Source organism: Diaphorina citri, unplaced genomic scaffold (assembly GCF_000475195.1).
Source record: "Diaphorina citri unplaced genomic scaffold, Diaci psyllid genome assembly version 1.1 scaffold99, whole genome shotgun sequence".
In the NCBI taxonomy this organism is placed as follows: Eukaryota; Metazoa; Arthropoda; class Insecta; order Hemiptera; family Psyllidae; genus Diaphorina; species Diaphorina citri.
The window spans coordinates 53920-71390 of NW_007377536.1; the positions used below are offsets into that span (position 1 = coordinate 53920).

Consider the following 17471-nt stretch of genomic DNA (forward strand, 5'->3'; position numbering starts at 1 on the left):
TTACCATTTTTACCGCCTTCCTGCAACAGGCAGATTCGCTGATTCGCAGAGGAACGACGTTCAATTTTGACCGGATTTAAATTTTTGAATTTTACCATTTTTACCGCCTTCCTACAACAGGCAGATTCGCTGAGGAACGACGTTCAATTTTGACCGGATTTAAATTTTTGAATTTTACCATTTTTACCGCCTTCCTCGTGACGCACGAGCACAGAGGTAATAGCGTTGTTGTATTACCTCTGTGTGTGACGCATAGCAGTGTTGCCAGATGTATGTACGGTATTTCCAGTATTTCCAGATTACCCATGACGTACGGTAATATCAGTTTGTACGGTAATTCGAAATAAAACAAGTAGGTACCTAGCGTAGGTACCTACTTCCTAGTCTTCCTACTTCGTGGTAAGTTGGAAGGTACTTGTAGGTAGGTATAACTACCATACGCATTTACCTCCGATTTTACATGTTGAAATAAGTAAGGCCGCAAATAATAATCCTAATCTATACACAGGACATATGTACATTCTAGGTAGGTGGTGGTGTCCCCTGGTTCAGTGGGGAGTCTAGGTGTTCTCTCAGTCATCCCCATTCGTAGAAACCTCCACAGGGATGTTGGTGGTAAAGTGTGACGCATAGCAGTGTTGCCAGATGTATGTACGGTATTTCCAGATTACCCATGACGTACGGTAATATCAGTTTGTACGGTAATTTGAAATAAAACAAGTACCTACCGTAGGTACCTACCTACTAAACCTACTTCCTACTTCGTGGTAAGTTGGAAGGTACTTGTAGGTAGGTATAACTACCATACGCATTTACCTCCGATTTTACATGTTGAAATAAGTCTCAGTCATCCCCATTCGTAGAAACCTCCACAGGGATGTTGGTGGTAAAGGAAGGCATTTCCAGTTCTTCATGCTTCTTCATTTTCATACCCTGAGAGACAAAATAATGTTTCAATGTTAGTGCTTAAAGTTGGAGTTCCATATTTCCATAGTCGTACACAATAAGCACACTTTGAGGCTTAGGTGTAGGGCGAACGGCGCTAAAGCATGGGTTGAGCTTATACGAATCTCCATAAATGGATGCCCTAAAGTAGGGTATGAAACAGGGCGTATTCAGGAATTTGTCAAGGGGGCGGGGCCCGAGAGTCTAAACACTGATGTACGGCCTTGGTCTGAAATATTAGTGCCAAGAAATCAGTAATAATTTACAAATTCACCCCATAACTTTTATCCATCAATAGAACATAAAGCTGTGCCTGTTTGGCAAAGCTCATTGCATGATGTCAGCAGTGATGTGTCATATTAATAAATTTATATCAATATGATGCTATTGTATAACTTTCCACTTACTAGTGATGTCCTTGTACTTTGTGGCAAGTTCACACCTACTAACCCTTTGTCCAAACTTTGTACACAGTTGGGCCAAATCGACTAACCGTGAAAAATTGTTGACTTTTGATTATGTACATATGTATTTAAATAGGTTAAAGGAAAAACCAGGGAAGACAGTAATACTACTACCAATGACGCAACCAATCAAATGAGGGATTCTAAAAACGGGCACAAAAGACAAATGCTTGTTTCACAGTACAAGTACGCCTTTAATCTTTCAATGGGTACTTCTTAGGCCAGCCACTATCAGGTAGACCTGACAGGTAAGGCGGAAAAGGTCCGTCTGTCAGGACTCCCTGATACCTGATGAGCACACACACTATCAGGTAGCCCTGATCAGGTGAACCTGTCGTCAGGTCTACCTGATAGTGAGTGGCTGGCCTTACGTGTGTAAATTTATTTCTATTCCAAATAGATAAAGGGAAATAAATTAGGACGTGTGCACAATTTCTATGCTATTCTAAATAGGTAAAAGGGATAGTTACCATTAGCCATACCTGTTGCAACTTATAATGATTGATAATGTCCTGGTCAGCCGGGCAGCTCTGCGTGAAAGCCTCGAGCTCGTACATATGTTTCATGTAGTGCCATAGGTGTTTCATGTAGGTGGGAATCTCGAACTGCATGAAGTAGCTTCCTGTAATGGTATTCCATTGATTATGATTATTCGTCCCCAACTTACTTATAGGACACAACTTTTTTATAGGACAATATGCCATTATTAAGCATTAAATACATTTTACTCGTAGTTGAAGGCCATAGTTACCATAGTACCTGCTTTGTCCATTGCTTGTATTTTATACACTCTAATTAAATAAATTACAAAATTAATGCCAAGGGTTAATGCCCGTTATTAGCGTCAAAAAGTTATGCCACACATTTCAAACACTTTCAGAAAAAGGGTTCCTACGAGGCCCCCAAATGCCCGATTGGTCCCAAAATGCGTTGAACTTTTTTCCCCCCTTATTTTGCCAATGTTAATCAAGATCGGGCAAACCGCGCCATTAACAAATAGACACAGATTAACTTTTACAAAAGAGCAGATATTCAAATAGGGTTGGATAATGCGAAAAAAGGCATTTTTTGGTCAAGCCACTCACCTGCTACTCGGATGTGTTGTAGACGGGGCATCAGCTCGCAGTCAAAACAGCACATGGTATCTCCGGTTAGGAATCGGGTCTCTTTTCTGCCGAGATGGTCGTTGATTTTGCGCAGATGTGACATGAGGGCGTTTATGCTGACATAATAAATTACAAAATTAATGCCCGTTATTAGCGTCAAAAAGTTATGCCACACATTTCAAACACTTTCAGAAAAAGGGTTCTTACGAGGCCCCCAAATGCCCGATTGGTCCCAAAACGCATTGAACTTTTTTCCTTTGCCAATGTTAATCAAGATCGGGCAAACCGTCCCATTAACAAATATACACAGATTAACTTTTACTAAAGAGCAGATATTCAAATAGGGTTGGATAATGCGAAAAAAGGCATTTTTTTGGTCAAGTCTCTCATCTGTTCTTCACTCACCTGCTACTCGGATGTGTTGTAGACGGGGCATCAGCTCGCAGTCAAAACAGCACATCGTATCTCCGGTTAGGAATCGGGTCTCTTTTCTGCCGAGATGGTCGTTGATTTTGCGCAGATGTGACATGAGGGCGTTTATGCTGACATCGTCCTTCTTCAGGAGCATCAGCTTTAGTTTCTGCAAGATTTGGAAAGAGATATCAAGTTATGGGATATATTTACTTGCGGTCTTATTTTCTAAGAAAATGTTAGTTTCCTGCTACTTACAAAAAGTGGTAGGAAATGTTAACGAGTACCTTAAGGTGTGTCCAAACATAGTCGACCGGCCGTCGATCGACGAGGTGAATTTCTGTTGCCGAGGTAGTGTGGACTTTTTAGTCGACATCGATCGACAGCCGGTCGACTATGTGTGGACACAGTAAGACGCTATGTACTTACCCGAGTTTCAAACACTTACACTAGCCAGCGCAGTCTGCAGCGGCGATAGGTTGAATGCACCAGTTCCAAAAGGATCGCTGAAGTTAAGCAAAGTTACAACTGCTTAGTTTAAGGATGGGTGACCCCATTTAGCTTTTCTCGGCCTCACCCAGGCGAGGTTCATGTGGGTAGTTTGTCACCGAAAGGAGTGTGGAAACCCCGTCATTAAAGAGCTTAGCAGTTATACAGTGTCGTTCAACCTCAGAACACTTACACTATACAGGTTTTCAATGAGTGTGGCAACTTCCTTGTCTTGTACGAACAGATTGTGACCACCCGGTACATTCTTCATGATGTGACGTTCAATCTTCTCGTTCTCTAGGACTGCCAGACCATTGTCTATCAGAATGGGAGGGGGTGTGGCCTCGAAATTTGTTCTGAAAGACCAAGAAATTAGATTGAAACTAACGCCAGAATTTCGCCCGACTGTAAAAACAGAGTGGAGCGGAGAGCACAGAGCAATTCAAACCCCATAGAGCTTAGAACATACATATACAGGGTTTATACGCTTTTCCCGGAATGAAATTCCATGACTTTTCTAGAATTTTTTACGAGTTTTCCGAAAACAAATCATCACTACTCAAAAAGAAATTAGTTTGGTTAGCATAAAATAATGTGTCAATATTCAATTAAGTCAATATATACCTTAATGTAGAGTGAGTAAAACGTAATGTTTTAACTTTCTTTCAAATAGGTAAGTAAGTGATAACTGACTCTGCTCTCTGAAGCACATGTTCACATGCATCATTGAAACCATGCTAATCATCTAGCTAAACTCTGAAGTCAATGAACGAGAAAGTTACCTTCCAAATTCTGACTGTAATATTTTGAAATATTGGTAATCCCATGGAAGTATAATTGTTCACATGCATCATTGAAACCATGCTAATCATCTATCTAAAATTCTAAACTCTGAAGTCAATGAACGAGAAAGTTACCTTCCAAATTCTGACTGTAATATTTTGAAATATTGGTAATCCCATGGAAGTATAAAAAAACCAAGTCAGACTTCTAGTTGTTGGTGATCAAGGATTAAGGTATCTAGAAGTTACGTAGGTAAATACCTACCTTATGACAATCTGACCTCAAATTCGATAATTCCCTCTCATATGAAGCTAATGTCAAACTTGTGAGTACATCAATTTAGTCTGTTCAGTTTATCTTATCAAAATTGTTTTTAGGGTGATTTTGTTGTTTTCAATTCAGAGAGAACTTACACTTACAACATTGATGATGTTAGTATGTCAAACTTGTGAGTACAGTTTATCTTATCAAAATTGTTTTTAGGGTGATTTTGTTGTTTTCAATTCAGAGAGAACTTAATACACTTACAACATTGATGTTAGTATGATTGTGTAATTGGAGACATGAAAAATCGGATATCACTTTCAGAGACGGTATACATATGTGTATGATTTAAAGTCAGCCAAGACCAAGATCTATGTATAAGTATGTGTAATTGTGTACTTGGAGACATGAAAAATCGGATATCACTTTCAGAGACGGTATACATATGTGTATGATTTAAAGTCAGCCAAGACCAAGATCTATGTATGTTTGTATGTACATTTATGTTTATTGAGTTTATGCACATCCAAGCATTTGAATAAAGTGTGTAAATTTGTTAAATTGAGTCTTTAATTAGGTCATTACTGGATAGAGAGGATAAGGGTATAACAGCATCTAATAATATTAACAAATAATAATGTCAAACTTGTGAGTACAGTTTATCTTGTCAAAATTGTTTTTAGGGTGATTTTGTTGTTTTCAATTCAGAGAGAACTTACACTTACAACATTGATGTTAGTATGATTGTGTAATTGTGTACTTGGAGACATGAAAAATCGGATATCACTTTCAGAGACTGTATACATATATGTGTATGATTTAAAGTCAGCCAAGACCAAGATCTATGTATGTTTGTATGTACATTTATGTTTATTGAATTTATGCACATCCAAGCATTTGAATAGTAAATTTGTTAAATTGAGTCTTTAATTAGGTCATTACTGGATAGAGAGGATAAGGGTATAACAGCATCTAATAATATTAACAAATAAGAATGGTACCATTTCACCGTCAACATTACCATTGCAAATAAAGGTGTGTTGTCCAAGATCTAACAGGAATATCTGATCACAGGGTTGGGACTCGAAAATTTCCAAACCGAGTGGAAAAATATTTCGACTAGAACCGCACCTGGTGAGGCAGTATTTCTATTGCCATGTCAGTGTTTGCATTAACATTGTGGTATAAGAACACCCATTACACACATTCGAGCTATTTCTCAAGCACCTACAAGTGTGTAAATTTGTTAAATTGAATCTTTAATTAGGTCGTTACTGGATAGAGGGGATAAGGGTATAAAAGCATCTAATAATATCAACAAATAAGAATCGTACCATTTCACCGCCAACATTACCATTGCAAATAAAGGTGTGCTGTCCAAGGTCTAACAGGAATACCTGATCACAGGGTTGGTACTCGAAAATTTCCAAACCGAGTGGAAAAATATTTCGACTAGAACCGCACCTGGTAAGGCAATATTTCTATTGCCATGTCAGTGTTTGTTCACTGAAGACTCTTTCTGTATTGTGTTCGATGAAAATACCTTCGATCATAAGGAAAATACCTAATAGCAATGCATTTTTAGGGATTTTGAAAGTTGATTTATTGGCTGCTTTCTTTCTGCTTAATCCTGTCCAGTTCCTTACAGTGTCTCGTTATCCCTGGAGTGCTGACAACCTCATGTCTAATAGACTTCAGTATTTCAATAATGAGCCAAAATTCATCGATTACTAAGAAGGGCTTTGCTGCCATCTGTCATCAAAAATGAAGGAGACTCATTTCTAGAAGTTCTGGAACTCGGGGAGAGTCAAATCTTTTTGAGGACGATTTTTATCTTACAAAATATTTTCAAACACATCTTCATTTGCAGCATACCTAAGTTTCTCACATCTCACTGATTACATCAAATAACAAAACACGGCGTTGAATTTTTGTTCCGTAGTCAAGGCAAGGGTCATAAAAGATGTCATGTTTCTAAGTAAGAAGATATTTATGAAGGGCGTTCCCTACGTAATGAATATGGCAGTAATTAGCACTTGTCTTCTAGTGTCACTCACTGATTAAATAGAAAAAAATAGTGTTCATTGGTGGAACTCCCGAATAGTCCTCAAGCTTCGAACTACCAGTGGAATGACGTTACCAGTAGCATGAGCTCTTGTGAAATGTGCAAAATTGATACTAAAATTTTGTTTGTAGGAGGAAATTCAGTCAGAAGCGTGTTGTACTTGAGGGGACAGTACGAGTCCAACTCCTGGGATAAGCAAAATCTACAAAATTTCAGCACTTTACATTACTTTCCTTCCTATAGGAGTACTCGTATAGGGTATAAAAGGTCAAACGATTGCCTACCTGCTATACTGATACATCATCTAAGTTTTCTATTGCCACTATGACGTGCACAAAAACATCAAAAGGTACAATGTGATAAGACTGGGTGCCAGTGGTACTTGACTTTTATTAGCTCTATTACCTGAATGGGGCACCTAGGTTACTTCACGAAGAAAATATCTTAGCCTTCAAGTGCATATACAATACACATACAAAACGAATCCAAACATCCATCAAGTACCTATGTAAATTTAGAAAGGAAATTTTGTAGTCATATCACGTTTCCAGATTTACAGAGACGAATTCAGAAAATTTACATACATGACGTTATAATTGTGATTAGCAGTAACCGTGCCATACTCAACACTTTTTATGACGGTACCTATATGAACGTATGCTGACTACTGACCAATGGAATTGCCATATTGTGACTGCCAATCGTGGAAACAAGATACCAGAGGCTGGAGTGTGAGAAATAGATGGAGTAAGGAATAATGAAGGAGGGAAAGAGTAAAAAATGGAAGGGAGGGAGGGAGGGCGGGAGAGAAACGCCCAGAGAAAGAAAGGAAAGGAGAGGACCAAATTATAAAAGAAAGACAAAAAAAATGGCTGCAACCTTCAAACTGGTCTAAATTTTTGTTTAAACACAGTAATGGTGACTATTGAATACAAGTATCTGAAGTAAGTCGGTTCAAACAAATGGAACCTTTTATTTTCAAAATAGTTGTGTTGCTCTAAAAAATGACGTCAAATGTTAACATACTCAACCTCCTCAATCCTAATTGATAGGAATCCATCATCTATCTTCGCAAGTTTAAAATTTATACTGGATGTGACCCACTGCCCGAAATATACCACTTTGATTCACGTCAACTGTCAACAAGATACCGGTTTTTAAGAACTTATCCGTAATGCAACTTTCCAGGGTCCAGAATGCATAAGAAATTTGTACCCCCCTATTTATGTTCATGCAAAATTAATTACACGCATCAAAACCATTACTCATGACCACACCATTAAGCTAATTATTATTATCATTAATGTCCAGCTCTTAGCAGTAATTATGACAGTACTATAAATTGGTATTAGTGACTAGGCTCCGTGTGAGATTCTATGACCAGGTTGAAACTCTGCAAGTAGACCCAGAAGTAAGAGCAAATACTCTTGGATAGTGTGCTAAATTTGATTGAATTCCATTCAGTTCATCAAGCCTAGATCTAAAGACCTAGAATACCGACAAAACTTGCGGTAGAGCATGAATTGATCGTCTGTTCAGAAGAAGCACGTACAGACTATGTTGCATTTCAGAAATAAAATGACCATCGAAAAAAAAATCGAACACATTAGTTTCCTTATTATAGGAATATAGGAAGGACATGGGATAAGGAAAGTAAAAACGGAAAAGATAATATGCCTGATCACAGGGTTGGGACTCGAAAATTTCCAAACCGAGTGGAAAAATATTTCGACTAGAACCGCACCTGGTAAGGCAATATTTCTATTGCCATGTCAGTGTTTGCATTAACATTGTGGTATAAGAACACCCATTACACACATTCGAGCTATTTCTCAAGCACCTACCTTGCCTTCTTATCTCGTGTATTGCTCATAGATAAGTACAAGTACCCATGCCAATCTTGAGTACCTGTAGCCAATGGCAGCCGCATACCACAATTTTATTAGTGCCATGTAAGCAGAAAACTCCAATTTACTGATGAGACTTAACCATGGCATTCGCAATGATTTTAAAGACACATTAACTTCAGTACCTACATAGAGTGGAATTTCGTAATGGTGAATAATGTGAATTCGCAAGATGTACCAATAATCTCCAGAACCACAACACCTAGTAATACAATAAGTACAGAGGAAGTAGAGGAAATGAGACATTTTTCAACAATCAATGAAAATGTGAATCGATATGAATTTCCCATTTTTGGTGCTTCTCCTATTGGCGGGAGAACATGGAAAAATGAAAATTTTCAAAGGCCATAACTCCGGCCCTGGTTGTCGGATCGAGCTCAAACTTGTACCAATGTACTACGTTCTTTAAGACCTTTGATGTGATGTATCACAAATATGGGGTTCTCATTTAAGATTTTAAAGTTGGTCCCCCTGGGGCCGACAGTGCTTCTCCTATTGGCGGGAGAACATGGAAAAATGAAAATTTTAAAAGGCCATAACTCCGGCCCTGGTTGTCGGATCGAGCTCAAACTTGTACCAATGTACTACGTTCTTTAAGACCTTTGATGTGATGTATCACAAATATGGGGTTCTCATTTAAGATTTTAAAGTTGGCCCCCCGGGGCCGACCCTCAAAAAGTCTCTGAATTTGTACATAGCCTATAAGAAACTAGAGGTAAATATAGGCTTGTATACAAAATTTCAGGTTTCTAAATTCATCGGTTCAAAAATTAAGGTGGGGGGGGACTTTATGAATGAACTGTATAAGTATAAGGACTGTACTTCAAGGTACCTTACTACTTTATGACGTGACATTCCGCGACCCTCACATCTTATAAGCTTATGTATGACTCAGAATAGCTGACATTCCTTGTGCATGCCTCACGTTCTAAAACTGAAGAAAGTTGGTAAACACTACGGCCATAACTAGGAGTAAGAAAGTTACTGTTCCTCTCCTAGTTACCTATGGTCTATTATGCTAGACCAGAAACAAAGGCACAAACTTTATGAATGAACTGTATAAGTATAAGGACTGTACTTCAAGGTACCTTACTACTTTATGACGTGACATTCCGCGACCCTCACATCTTATAAGCTTATGACTCAGAATAGCTGACATTCCTTGTGCATGCCTCAGTAAGGACTGTACTTCAAGGTACCTTACTTACTACTTTATGACGTGACATTCCGCGACCCTCACATCTTATAAGCTTATGACTCAGAATAGCTGACATTCCTTGTGCATGCCTCACGTTCTAAAACTGAAGAAAGTTGGTAAACACTACCGCCATAACTAGGAGTAAGAAAGTTACTGTTCCTCTCCTAGTTACCTATGGTCTATTATGCTAGACCAGAAACAAAGGCACAATACTGCACACAACTACTGGATTGGATTATGGACTGTATTGGATTGTGGTGATTTTCTCAACAAATCTTCATTATACGAGGATACTTACAAATGACAAATCAACGAGGCTTAGCTGTAAGGGCAAAACAACCCTAAAAGTTACCAGTGGTACTTGAGTACTTGACTTTTATTAGCTCTATTACCTGAATGGGGCATCTAGGTAACTTCACGAAGAAAATATCTTTAGCCTTCAAGTGCATACTTATACGATACACATACAAAACGAATTCAAACATCCAAGTACCTATGTAAATTTAGAAAGGAAATTTTGTAGTCATATCACGTTTCCAGATTTACAGAGACGAATTCAGAAATGAACTTTCTCAACAAATCTTCATTATACGAGGATACTTACAAATGACAAATCAACGAGGCTTAGCTGTAAGGGCAAAACAACCCTAAAATTTGTCTTATGTTGGACGAATCGAAGAACAATACTGTAAAATTGTAAATGTGTAAAATGCAAAAATTGCTTGCATTCATGCAAAACGTAAGCAGAACTCAAGAGTGCAACCTTCAGACTGGTCTAAATTTTTGTTTAAACACAGTAATGGTGACTATTGTATAGAATACAAGTATCTGAAGTAAGTACCTATAGGTTCAAGCCAATAGAACCTTTTATTTTCAAAATAGTCAATGTGTTGCTCTAAAAAATGACGTCAAATGTTAACATATAGGTACTCAACCTCCTCAATTCTAATGGATTCCATCATCTATCTTCGCAAGTTTAAAATTTATACTGGATTACTGGATGTGGCCCACTGCCCGAAATATACCACTTTAATTTACGTCAACAAGATACCAGTTTTGAAGAACTTATCCGTAATGCAACTTTCCAGGGTCCAGAATGCATAAGAAATTCGTACCCCCCTATATGTTCATGCAAAATCATGCAAAATTAATTACACGCATCAAAACCATTACACATGACCACACCATTAAGCTAATTATTATCATTAATATCCAGCTCTTAGCAGTAATTATGACAGTACTATAAATCAGTAATTATGACAGTACTATAAATATTAGTAGGCTCCGTGTGAGATTCTATGACCAGGTTGAAACACTGTAGACCCAGAAGTAAAAGCAAGTACTCTTGGATAGAGTGTGCTAAATTTGATCGAATTCCATACAGTCCATCTAGATCTAAAGACCGAGAATACCGACAAAACTTGCGGTAGAGCATGAATTTATGTTCCGTCTGAACAGAAGAAGCACGTACAGATTATGCTGCATTTCAGAAAAACGGAAAAGATAATACCTTGAAAAAATTGTACAAAATATGTACTTATTGGTACCGTAAGTGAAAAAAATTCTGTGATGAAAAGGTGGGGGAAACCCTATGACTCCATTGAACTTAACGAAAGTTCCAGTATGAGAACATATCCATCATTTCATGCCAAGTTGGATACGTGTGAGCACATGTGCATTACACTTTAAAATTGTTTATTATAGGTCCGTAAAAAATTAATACGTATACATATACTATTAAATTTACTTTACTGAACATTTCAAGACAAAACCAATCAGAATGGGTTGCTCGGTATTTATTCATTGGGCAATAAAATTGCATTTTGACTTTTCAGCAACATAAATACCCATACAGCCAAAAAAAGAGCGTAATATCAAAACCAACACACCAAATAACCCAAAGTCATCTCATCTACATTTCTTGGTAAGTTTCAAAGTCTGATTATACACTGGTCTCTTACGTCCATCAGGTTTATCCTGAGTTCCAAGAAACAATAGAAGACAGATGGTCACCTGGTCCGAACTAATATCATTTTATTATTGAACTTAGAGAAAGTATGTCCATTCGTCTTGAAGGCGGGAGGAGCAGTCATCAATAGTAGTTAAATAAATACAAAGTAGTATAATAACAAATATTTGCTCCACGAGTTCAAAGAACAGAGAAAGTGTTTCGAAATAGAAAACCTCCCGTGGTTTTGGACTAAACGTTTTGTTCTCCTATTGAAACACTGAAATCAAATTGTCGGCAGGCAACCAAATAATCGTTTGAGCCAAGAACCGAAAATATACAGCGTGCCTCAATGTTCTTCAACTGAACCAATATGAGATGGCACTTCCGACGCACATGCTCCGTGTAATTAGTACTTGTCAATTAACTATTTTCATTATTTGTTATTGATGGATATTCGCAAACCTGTAATCAATCATCATTAGAGTGACATTAAGCTCTGTTCGGGATTTCATAAGTATTGAGTAGATAATATGTATACCATTATACCTACGTAGACATACTTGTAGGTAAGTACATAATTTTGTAATGCATACTTATAATCTACGGAGTGTAGAATTAGACAAAGTATATTTTTTTTCCTGACAGAAAAGAAAAGATGAGTAGCTACTCACTGGTAACTCAGATATCATCGGACACGACACATCACTTGGTTCCAGTTCAGTCGTCAGACACACTCAAGCCCTTGGCAAGATACCCATCAAGTACATTCTGCTCGTAAATATACCTACCTTGCAAAAAAACTGATAAGTAGCAGGGGGACGTTTAATCTTATCAATTTTTATTTCATTTTGAGCTATTATAAAACAAAGTACACAAATTTTCAAGCATGTTTACAGGCGAAACAAGCCTTGGGTGTGACAAGCGAACAGGGTTCGTGGTTCGTGTTATCTACAGTTTGATTTCGAAGGGAAAACAATATCGTGCTATCTAAAATAACATCAATCATGTAATTGCTGTCGATTAAAACTTTACAGCACTTGTCAGGCTTCCAGCATGTTATTGGAGTAGGTAGCTGAAGATGTTGTAAGTTTGAGTACTTTCTTATATTAGTTTGTAAAGTACTTTAATTTTCATGTACCTTAGGCCAGCCACTCACTATCAGGTAGACCTGACGACAAGCACACCTGATCAGGTCTACCTGATAGTGAATAGCTGGCCTATATCCAGGCTTATGAGCTCGATAACATGATTATACGAGAGATGTACTGCAATGAAGACAAAATACACCAACCTATATCAGAGATGGTAGACACCATATTATAACCAGCCTATACCTCCGGTTCCAGTTCAGTCGTCAGACACACTCAAGCCCTTGGCAAGATACCCATCAAGTACATTCTGCTCGTAAATATACCTACCTTGCAAAAAAACTGATAAGTAGCAGGGGGACGTTTAATCTTATCAATTTTTATTTCATTTTGAGCTATTATAAAACAAAGTACACAAATTTTCAAGCATGTTTACAGGCGAAACAAGCCTTGGGTGTGACAAGCGAACAGGGTTCGTGGTTCGTGTTATCTACAGTTTGATTTTGAAACCAGGAAAACAATATCATGCTATCTAAAATAACATCAATCATGAAATTGCTGTCGATTAAAACTTCACAGCACTTGTCAGGCTTCCAGCATGTTATTGGAGTAGGTAGCTGAAGATGTTGTAAGTTTGAGTACTTTCTTATATTAGTTTGTAAAGTACTTTAACTTTCATGTACCTTAGGCCAGCCACTCACTATCAGGTAGACCTGACGACAAGTACACCTGATCAGGTCTACCTGATAGTGAATAGCTGGCCTATATCCAGGCTTATGAGCTCGATAACATGATGTATACGAGAGATGTACTGCAATGAAGACAAAATACACCAACCTATATCAGAGATGATAGACACCATATTATAACCAGCCTATACCTCCTCCTACATGAAACATACAATTATGCAAGAGTACAATAAGGACTCATGTTTGTGGACCTATACCTCCTCCTACATGAAACATACAATTATGCAAGAGTACAATAAGGACTCATGTTTGTGGACAATAGTGTTTTGGAGACTACAAAAGAAAAGGACGCCAAATATTTAAACAAAAGGAGGATAAACATGATAGTGTCGGTACAATGTTGATAGGTGGATGTGAACTATGAATGCAAGGTATTTCCTTTCTATTTCCTACAGTACAATATGTGCGAGAACCGACTACATAGGTAGGTCAGAACATCCGTAATGTACTCGTAGAGTCTGATATTTTACATGCGTGCTGGAATCCTAAATTTTAGACCTAAATATTGTGTGATCTAATTTCCCACGTAGGCCAAATTGAGTGCAAAGGGATCCCAATCTTCCTAATAGCTCTAGCTACGTTATCCAAGTTAATGGTAACTTTTATAGTAGCAAGTTACGCTTTTGACACCCCTTCAATAAGAAGTTCAAGACCTCTCTGTAGGTATCAAGAAACATATTATGTACTTACATGTTATATATGTACCAAGTAACAGATCTACCTAAGTATCAAATGAAACTCTTCCAAGAGTGATTACTACAACTATAAGTACCTAGAGGTAGTCCTTTTCAAAAATACACATTTTGCGAAATATGGATAGGAATGATGAATCTACACCAAACAGATGGGTATCCAAATTGAGTGCAGAGGGATCCCAATCTTCCTAATAGCTCTAGCTAAGTTACCCAAGTTAATGGTAACTTTTATAGTAGCAAGTTACGCTTTTGACACCCCTTCAATAAGAAGTTCAAGACCTCTCTGTAGGTATTCTACAGTACAATATGTGCGAGAACCGACTACATAGGTAGGTCAGAACATCCGTAATGTACTCGTAGAGTCTCATATTTTACATGCGTGCTGGAATCCTAAATTTTAGACCTAAATATTGTGTGATCTAATTTCCCACGTAGACCAAATTGAGTGCAGAGGGATCCCAATCTTCCTAATAGCTCTAGCTACGTTACCCAAGTTAATGGTAACTTTTATAGTAGCAAGTTACGCTTTTGACACCCCTTCAATAAGAAGTTCAAGACCTCTCTGTAGGTATCAAGAAACATATTATGTACTTACATGTTATATATGTACCAAGTAACAGATCTACCTAAGTATCAAATGAAACTCTTCCATGAGTGATTACTACAACTTTAAGTACCTAGAGGTAGTCCTTTTCAAAAATACACATTTTGCGAAATATGGATAGGAATGATGAATCTACACCAAACAGATGGGTATCCTCAACCATTGTTTATTATTTTTATGAATATAAGGTCTTATAGTCAACATTATGGTCTTTAGTCACCACTTGCCACAATGTACTTGTACCAAGTAACAGATCTACCTAAGTATCAAATGAAACTCTTCCAAGAGTGATTACTACAACTTTAAGTACGTAGAGGTAGTCCTTTTCAAAAATACAAATTTTGCGAATTATGGATAAGAATGATGAATCTACACCAAACAGATTGGTATCCTCAACCATTGTTTATTATTTTTATGAATATAAGGTCTTATAGTCAACATTATGGTCTTTAGTCACCACTTGCCACAATGTATACAGATCTACCTAAGTATCAAATGAAACTCTTCCAAGAGTGATTACTACAACTTTAAGTACCTAGAGGTAGGTAGTCCTTTTCAAAAATACACATTTTGCGAAATATGGATAAGAATGATGAATCTACACCAAACAGATGGGTATCCTCAACCATTGTTTATTATTTCTATGAATATAAGGTCTTATAGTCAACATTATGGTCTTTAGTCACCACTTACCACAATGTAACTGAGTACTTTTATGATCGTATAAGGACACTTGTGTATTTTAGGTCATACTGCAACTATGCAAATATGTGTGACTTGCACAAAAGGATACCCAGGGAACAAAATACCTAAATGGTAACCAGCCAAGAATACTAAGACGCTCTTGAGAAGGTAGGATTTTTTATTTTATTCATCAGAACAATTCAATCTCGAGCACAATAAATTTTGAGCTGAACCCTCCTCGTCTGAAACTTTAGCAGAATAGCTCAAGTTTGTGTCGACAGGCAACCTGGCGTTCTCTACCACCTTAACCCTGTATAATTATGTTCCAAGAGTCTAAAAAAAACATGCCTCAGGTGTGATCGAACCAGCGCCCTTCTGTTTACCAGGCGAACGCCTTGACCACTACACCACTGAAAAGTACTTCTACCACCTAACCCTGTATAATTATGTTCCAAGAGTCTAAAAAAAAACATGCCTCAGGTGTGATCGAACCAGCGCCCTTCTGTTTACCAGGCGAACGCCTTGACCACTACACCACTGAAAAGTACTTCCATACATATACCTAGCCTAGGCTACCTAAGTATTTTGCAGTCTAGCAGTACAAGTATACATATTTGCATGGAGAAGGTTGATCTCATTCATATGTCACTTTTCACCTCACTGTCTTACATTAAGCTTTAACTTATAGCTTGGACTAATACTAAGTATTTTGCAGTCTAGCTGTACAAGTACATTTGCATGGAGAAGGTTGATCTCATTCATATGTCACTTTTCACGTCACTGTTTACATTAAGCTTTAACTTATAGCTTGGACTAATAGTAGAGAACCCTTGATAACAGACACAACATTGACACAGCACTCCACATTATCACTATGAATTTCCCATTTTTAGTGCTTTTCCTATTGGCGGGAGAACATGGAAAAATGAAAATTTTAAAAGGCCATAACTCCGGCCCTGGTTGTCGGATCGAGCTCAAACTTGTACCACCCATAGTCAAGCTTCGAACTACCAGTGGAATGACGTTACCAGTAGCATGAGCTCTTGTGAAATGTGCAAAATTGATACTAAAATTTTGTTTGTAAATTTCCTAGTATATATATCTGAAGGTACCTATGTTTAGTATTCGCGGGCGAAGCTGCCTGCATATATAAGACCTACCTGCATGAAAGACCAAATCGATCTGGAATGGAAGAGGTTGGCTCTGTTACTGAGGTGATGTTGAGTGCTCCATGGTTTCATGGACCTAGGACCTCTCTCTATGTTATTGAAATAATGATCTAAATTCTATACGGTCGGAACTCTCCTGCGTCCTCGTGCCGCTTTTACAAGAGACAATTCTAGGCCAAAGATCAAACCCATAATGACTCGGTTTGGAATGCTGGCGGGTGCGCGAGTCTTGATACCGTGAAGGAAATTCAGTCAAAAGCGTGTTGAACTTGAGGGGATAGTACGAGTCCAACTCCTGGGATAAGCAAAATCTACAAAATTTCAGCACTTTACATTACTTTCCTTCCTATAGGAGTACTCGTATAGGGTCAAACCCATAATGACTCGGTTTGGAATGCTGGCGGGTGCGCGAGTCTTGATACCGTCAGTCAGAAGCGTGTTGTACTTGAGGGGATAGTACGAGTCCAACTCCTGGGATAAGCAAAATCTACAAAATTTCAGCATTTTACATTACTTTCCTTCCTATAGGAGTACTCGTATAGGGTATAAAAGGTCAAACGATTGAAAAGGACAAATCCACCTTTATACTTTCGTTATCCTGCAGGAAGGAACGTAATAAGGAAAGGGATCAGTTCAATGGTGAGAATTGACACAAGCGGCTAGTTGACAAGAAGTTGAGTTTTAAAAATTTCAGACCTTCTTGAGGTTTCTCTTCTTACGCCCCTTTTTTGTCGTACTATGTATTTCTGTCCTGTAAGTACTATTTGATTATTTCTCCAAGAATTCACGTCCGTGGTGACGAAGTCTTAGCAAGGAGCAAAGCGGCTCTCCTTTCAAAGTCAAACTGTCTTGCTGTCCTTTTCAGTTTCATTAATTAATTATAATTACCCACCATGGAA

At 37.9% G+C, this 17471-nt stretch overlaps 1 protein-coding gene across 1 annotated transcript in view; it reads right to left on the bottom strand.

Annotated features, from left to right (window-relative positions):
* Nucleotides 1-526: 526 nt before the first annotated feature.
* Nucleotides 527-17471, bottom strand: part of LOC103524444 (chloride intracellular channel exc-4) — a 29120-nt gene continuing 12175 nt past the window's right edge. Inside the window, exons 2-6 of the mRNA XM_026819856.1 lie at nt 3609-3857; nt 2921-3095; nt 1892-2031; nt 868-933; nt 527-596 (exon numbers count right to left, since the gene is read on the bottom strand). Of these exons, the coding sequence (XP_026675657.1) occupies nt 573-596; nt 868-933; nt 1892-2031; nt 2921-3095; nt 3609-3857 (654 nt within the window). The 3' untranslated portion in view covers nt 527-572. The remainder of the gene's footprint in view (nt 597-867; nt 934-1891; nt 2032-2920; nt 3096-3608; nt 3858-17471) is intronic.